This window comes from Dreissena polymorpha, chromosome 1, assembly GCF_020536995.1.
Source record: "Dreissena polymorpha isolate Duluth1 chromosome 1, UMN_Dpol_1.0, whole genome shotgun sequence".
Taxonomy (NCBI): Eukaryota; Metazoa; Mollusca; class Bivalvia; order Myida; family Dreissenidae; genus Dreissena; species Dreissena polymorpha.
The window spans coordinates 140,318,416-140,324,692 of record NC_068355.1 but is presented as its reverse complement, the minus strand read 5'-3'; the positions used below and the strand labels follow the sequence as shown (position 1 = coordinate 140,324,692).

At 39.8% G+C, this 6,277-nt stretch overlaps 1 protein-coding gene across 1 annotated transcript; it reads right to left on the bottom strand.

Moving 5' to 3' along the window:
- Window positions 1–2,928: 2,928 nt before the first annotated feature.
- LOC127855002 (craniofacial development protein 2-like) lies at window positions 2,929–3,693 on the bottom strand. The gene has a single exon (XM_052390308.1). The coding sequence runs from the start codon at window positions 3,691–3,693 to the stop codon at window positions 2,929–2,931; it is 765 nt and encodes a 254-aa protein (XP_052246268.1).
- Window positions 3,694–6,277: the final 2,584 nt, after the last annotated feature.

Sequence of the window (6,277 nt, the reverse complement as noted above, 5' to 3'; positions counted from 1 at the left end):
TTTTTGAAAGTTAATGAATGCATTCATCGTAACGGATTAGTAATAAACCTGTAGTAATGAATTTAAGTGGCTGTTGCTCAAAATATTTTGACCACTACACTAGATATATCGGACGAAATTCTAGTACACTCTAGAAGTCACATTTTCATAACAAACTTCATGAAACTTGGTCAGGTAATTTGTGCTTATTATATATTGTCTGACATTCAAAAAACGGTTCTGGTTCCTTGGAAAACATATCTGCCGGTGTGTGTGTGTGGCAATTTTTAATATATATGGCTATAATGAAACCTTGTTAAAGCACTGATGGTAATTGGAATTTCTTTATGAAACTTGGTCAGAATATTTGTCCCAATCAAATCTAGGCTGACATGTGAGCTAAAAAATGGGTCACTAGGTTAAATGAAAAAAATCATGTTTATACTCTCGAAGTAACTTACTTTGTCTAGTCTTCATGAACCTGGGTAAGAACATAAAGCCCTATGATTTCTCAACCGGAATCAAAATAACATTTGGCCTATAAATAAAATATTTATGTTTCATAAAGTTCTTTCATGATTTTGATATCAATCTTGTCAGAATAGGTAGGTTTCTTAGGGTGTCAGGTAAGCGCCTAAGGACCCATGACCATTGTGTCTGAATTATCCAACAAAATAATTGTTGCAGCAAGTTCATGTGTCACAGAACAAAATTCGTTGAAGATGGCTTGTATATACGATGCAAAGTCATCACCCAGCAACAAACAGCGCAATTTGCCTTGCTGGTATTAAGTTATCTTGAAACTGATAAGAAAATTATTATAATGTCTGCTTAATGAGGAGCTTAATTTACTTTACTTAAATTTAATTTAACAAAATAATTGGAGAATGTTTGAGTATAGTCAGCATACCTTTCATACCTTTGTTTGTCAACTGTCCCTGAAGATCAGGTTAAACAGAATGACTACACATTTTGAAATCAATGTGTCATATAATGAAATAAAGCATTCTCTTTTCTCCATTATATTATTTTGTAGTAAACGTTTTGCTTTTTAGTGTCATTATTGACTTATTCCCTTAAGCTCCGTGTGGAGCATAGGGCCTCGACAACAGTTCTCCAGCGTACTCTGTTTTGGGCTGCTTTATTTAGCTCTCCCCATGACATTTTACAATTCTTCATTTCTTCCTCACAGGATCGCCTCCATGTGGCTTTAGAGCGGCCGACTCGTCTTTTGCCCTGAGGATTCCACTGTAAGGCCTGCCGGGTGATGTCTTCTGAAGGTTTTCGCAAGGTGTGACCAATCCATCTCCATTTCCGCCTTGCGATCTGTTGTCCGATGGGATCCTGGTTTGCCTGGTTCCATATGTCGGTGTTCTTGAGCTTGTCTGTCCATCTGACCTTTAGAATGTTTCGGAGGCACCTGTTACTGAAGACTTGAATCTTGTTGGTCAGAGTGCTGGTGACTCTCCAGGTCTCAGAGCCGCAGAGGAGGACAGACTTGACGTTGCTGTTAACAATCCGGAGTTTAGTGTGGTAAGAGAGGGATGCTGCTTTCCAGACTGGCCTTAGAGTGTTGAAGGTATCTGGCTTTCTAAGTCTAGCCTTGATGTCATTATCAGAACCGCCTGTTGCTGACACAACGCTGCCAAGGTAGGTGAAGGAGTCCACCTCCTTGAGCTTTTTGTCTCCTAGGGTAATAGGCTTCTGCTTTTTCTTATACACGGCAATGGTCTCTGTCTTTTCGAGGTTAATTTGCAGTCCGGGTTTTGCTGCTTCTCTGGCAAGGTTGTCTGTTTTCTGCCGCATGTGTTGGAAGCATTGGGACATAAGGCACAAGTCATCGGCAAAGTCGAGATCCTCCAAGGTCTGTGTTAGGGTCCACTGGATTCCTGTCTTACCTGTTTTGGTTGTCTCCCACATGACCCAATCCACCACAAGCAGGAAGATCATCGGTGACAGCATGCACCATTGGCGGACTCATGTAGTTACCTCAAAATCCTCTATCAGTTTGCCATTTAGTTGTTGAATCAGGTTGACAAATGTTGGCGGGATTCAATACTGATGGAGGAGTCTCCAAATGGTCTCTCTGTCAACACTGCCAAAAGCTTGGCGGAAGTCAACAAAGTTTAGGTACAGCGTTGACTGCCACTCCAGGGACTGTGATGACTCTGAGCGTGGCGATCTGGTCGATGCACGATTTGTCTTTTCTGAAGCCGGTTTGTCCTGGTCTGAGTCTTTTGTAGACTGCATCATTAAGTCGCTCCAAGATGATGCGGGTTAGTACATTGCTTGGCACTGACAGTAACATGCTGCCTCGCCAGTTTTTGCAGAGTCCGAGGTCTCTTTTTCTTGGAAGTTTCACTAGGTGTCCTTTTTTCCAATCTGCTGGCACTCTTCCTTCTGCCCAGATTTTCTGCAGTAGGGACAGAAGCATGTTTCCGTGGTGGAAGAATCTGTTTTAGTGCTTCTGGTGGAATTCCATCTGGTCCAGGTGCATTATTGTTTTTCAGCGATTTAGGGCTTTCTCGATCTCAGCTTTTGTTGGAGGGTTGGTGTTGACTCTAAGTGGAGTGTCTGCAGGATGAATATCTGGTCTCTCTGATGGTTTAGGTCGGCTTAAAAGGTCCTTGAAATGTGGGGTCCATGATAATATGTCCCTCGCTGTCTTTGACTGGTATGTTTTGTTTGGACTTCGTGGTAGAAAGAGTTCTAGTGATCTTGCATAGAGTGCTGAGGTCTCTCTTTCCAGCTGCCTGTTCTGCTTCTGTTGCCAGGGTGTCATAGAAGAATCTCTTGTCTGTCCTGGCACTTTTCTTCATTTCTTTGTTCATGCTAGTATATTCTTCCTGGAGCACTTTCTTTTCATCTTTATTATTGGTGTTGTTGATTTTCTGTTTGGTGTCTCGCCTGTTCTTTATCAGGTTCCATGTGTTTCCGGAGGGCCATTCTTTACAAGTGTTTTTTTCCCAAGACATCTTGGCAGAAGTCTTTCCATGTGTCCCTCAGGCAGTTCCAATGTTCGTCCAGTGGCATTTCTTCTGTCACCATACATAAGGCCTCAAATCTGTTTTTAAGAGAAACTGTGAAGGTATCCCTGAAGTCTGTTTCTTTGAGTCTTTGGATATTGAATCTAGCCTGAGATCTATCTGCTGCGTCTCTCAAAGCCCGTAGCTTGATCTTGATGACTCCCATCACTAGATGGTGGTCTGAGGCTACGTCTGTTCCTCTTTTGTAGAAGACTGTGTCCTGCAGGCTGTGTCGACACTTTCTTGTGATAGTGATATAGTCTATCTGGTTTCTTGTCTTGCCATGTGGTGATATACATGTTACTTTGTGGATGTCTTTGTGTTGGAACGTGCTGCCGCCAATGATCAAGTCATTGAAGGCACAAAAGTCTGTGAACAGTTCGCCATTTTCGTTTATATCTCCGAGGGCCTGGGTACCCATGATTAATTTCTTACCTGTGTTGTCTTTCTCTATATTGGCGTTCATGTCACCCATCAGTAGCTTGATGTCTCTCTGGGGTAGTTCGTCTACTACTGTTTGCAGTGCGTCATAGAATGTTTCCTTTGTCTCTTCATCTGAATCGTTAGTTGGGGCATAGCACTGGATGATGGTCATCTTCATCCCTTTAGAGTTGAATCTTGCTGTCATGATTCTGGAGGAAACTGGCTGCCACTCCATGAGTGCATTAGCAGCTGCAGGGGACATCATGATGGCAACTCCTTCTGTGTGGTTATTGTTCTCTTCGGCGTGTCTCGAGAAGAGGATCTTCTCTCCAGTTGCTAATATGATCAGGCCGGATCCATTCCATCTACTTTCACATATTCATAGTACTTCGATGTTGTAGCGCTTCATCTCGTTTGCTACTTGAGCTGCTTTCCCTGTTTAATACATAGTTCTTACATTCCAAGTTCCTACTTTTGTTTTTGCCTTCATCGAAAGAAGATGTGTCGGCAGGCTGGCTTCCATAAGGCTTTCACCAGCCTGCGTCATAGGTCTCTGTGCAGAGGCATCTTTCTGAATCGAGCGCTGGTTTATATTTACTGTTGCTTCGGTTTCTGTAGCGGGGTATTTTTTCCGGGGTGGGGTTGCTAGCCCCACGCCAAACTTTCCTCCTTTCGCAAACGGGCTTAGGACCGTCTTAGGCGGAGTTTTAGTGTCATAATGTGATATCGTATAATATTTTCTTATCATGAACCTATGTTGTTGTTTTCTAACTTATTTATTATGAATTTTATATTATTGTTTCCAGTGTTTGGAAATGTTTGGCCTCAATATATTGAGGCAACCATATGTGAGAATATATTTGTGTTATGTGAAATGCAGACTTCTTGTTCATGGAGGGTATCAAACCTATCTTTGTTTCGTAGTCCAGTTGCAAAGATCTTCACAATACAATATGCTGGGCTTACTGTGACACCTGGTTCCATATGGTCTTCATATCTAACCCTAGATCACAAGATTGATTTGTGTGCGATATTTGTTTGTGCACGTTAAAATGTTAGGAAAGCCAACTTTAAAGGGATTCCCTCGCAGTTTGGTAAAATTAAGATTTTCAAAATTATTGTCATAGATTCATATGCATGTACACATTATATGTTTTTACAAGTAAAATAACAATCCTGACTAAAACCTTTTTAAAATATTGTTAAATTAATGGATAAATCGTTCAAATAATAATGCTATTCCTTGATAGTTTGTACAATACTAATATCACATATATATAATGTTTTTCCGAAATGACTCAATCCTGCATGACGCAGTGGTACTTTGTTGATTAATCCTTCCAGATGTCCTGGGTTCAAATCCTGGGGATGCAAAAAAAATCAAGCAGCTTTTTTTTCCTTTGTATTAAATATAGTTCAGACTATTCAACACATTATAGTTTCATTAGTTAATATATTTAAGGAAATTTTATAAAAAATAAGAAAATATGTGACTAAGTCCTTTTAAAACCTGAACATGAACATATTTTAACTCAATATCTAGAGTTTTGAAGGTGGTATTGTGCTTACTTTTTGAATTGGTTGCGTGCGTTCTTGGTTAAGTGTGAACCAATTAGATCAAGGTTACTTGAACTAAACAGAAACATTGTTTGTAAGGCGGCCGATATTGTGTGCGTACATGGCTTACATGCGAAAATGGTTTGGGATTGCACAATTATTTAAATTATACAACATATTTGGCTACCCTTTTTGTGTCAACTATCAATCTTGCTGAACATTTGTGGTTTTTAAGAATATATTGATTCTTAAAAACACCGTTACCACACTAAAAGCAACAAGTATGTCTGAATATAGATGACAAGTTGATGTAATGTTAATCTTGGCAATATTTGAAACTAGTTTGATTCTACGTTACAGATGTCTAAAAAGTAGGTAATCAAGGCAAATCCTAAACACATTGTTACCACTCTTGAAAACATTGTAATCAATCATTATTGATCCAATTGAATATATATTGTTTATCTTGAAAGCAATTAGGCTGAGTTTAGATATATGTCACGAATGTTCTAAGACTAGGTCACCAAATCGAATCTTAACAAATATTACCACTATAGAGGACACAATTTTGACTCAATTTCAATGAAAGATGGTCCGAATACCTATCTTGACAATATCAATGCAAAGATTGAATCAGGATCAATGACGGTCAAAAACGAAATCCCCAGATTAAGTCATCAACACTTGGATGTACCATGAACGGAAGATTGGCCAGGCACAGATAAAAATCGCTTAACAAAACCTGTAATGGGGGATATTAGCCAATGTAAAAAATCACATACATGTTTGAGGTGATTGAGGTGAAGCAGGAACCCCGTCTATGCGGTGACAATGCACACATGCGCCAGAAAGATGAGACTCAATGCAAGTAAGGACGCAATTGTCTTTGTTACTATAACACCGTACACGGAGGGGGCTTCGGATGATAATCGCAATCGAACTGCCATTCTGTTCCACTGTTCGTTCGTTCGCTGGCATGTTAATATATACACTGTTCAATACTTAAAATACATAGACAAAATGAAATCTGTAATAAGCAATGATTTTTCCCGGCGAATTGTAATTTGTTAGAAACTGCTTGCTGGTTGATGCTGGATATCAGATTTATTATTGCATTTTAACTTTGGAACATGATGATTATGATGCTGATGACGCCGCGTCGACGTAGATGATATCGTCCTGTCTAGGCGTTAACAATCACCGCACAAAAGAACCTCGTTACGTCTATCTATCATATGTCACAATCAAAATCAATCGTAAATAGAATACAGTGTCGACAATTACCCCAATGT

Bases quoted from the DNA above. Each gene is read 5' to 3' on its own strand.
- LOC127855002 (XM_052390308.1), bottom strand. From the start codon at position 3,693: ATGATGTCCCCTGCAGCTGCTAATGCACTCATGGAGTGGCAGCCAGTT.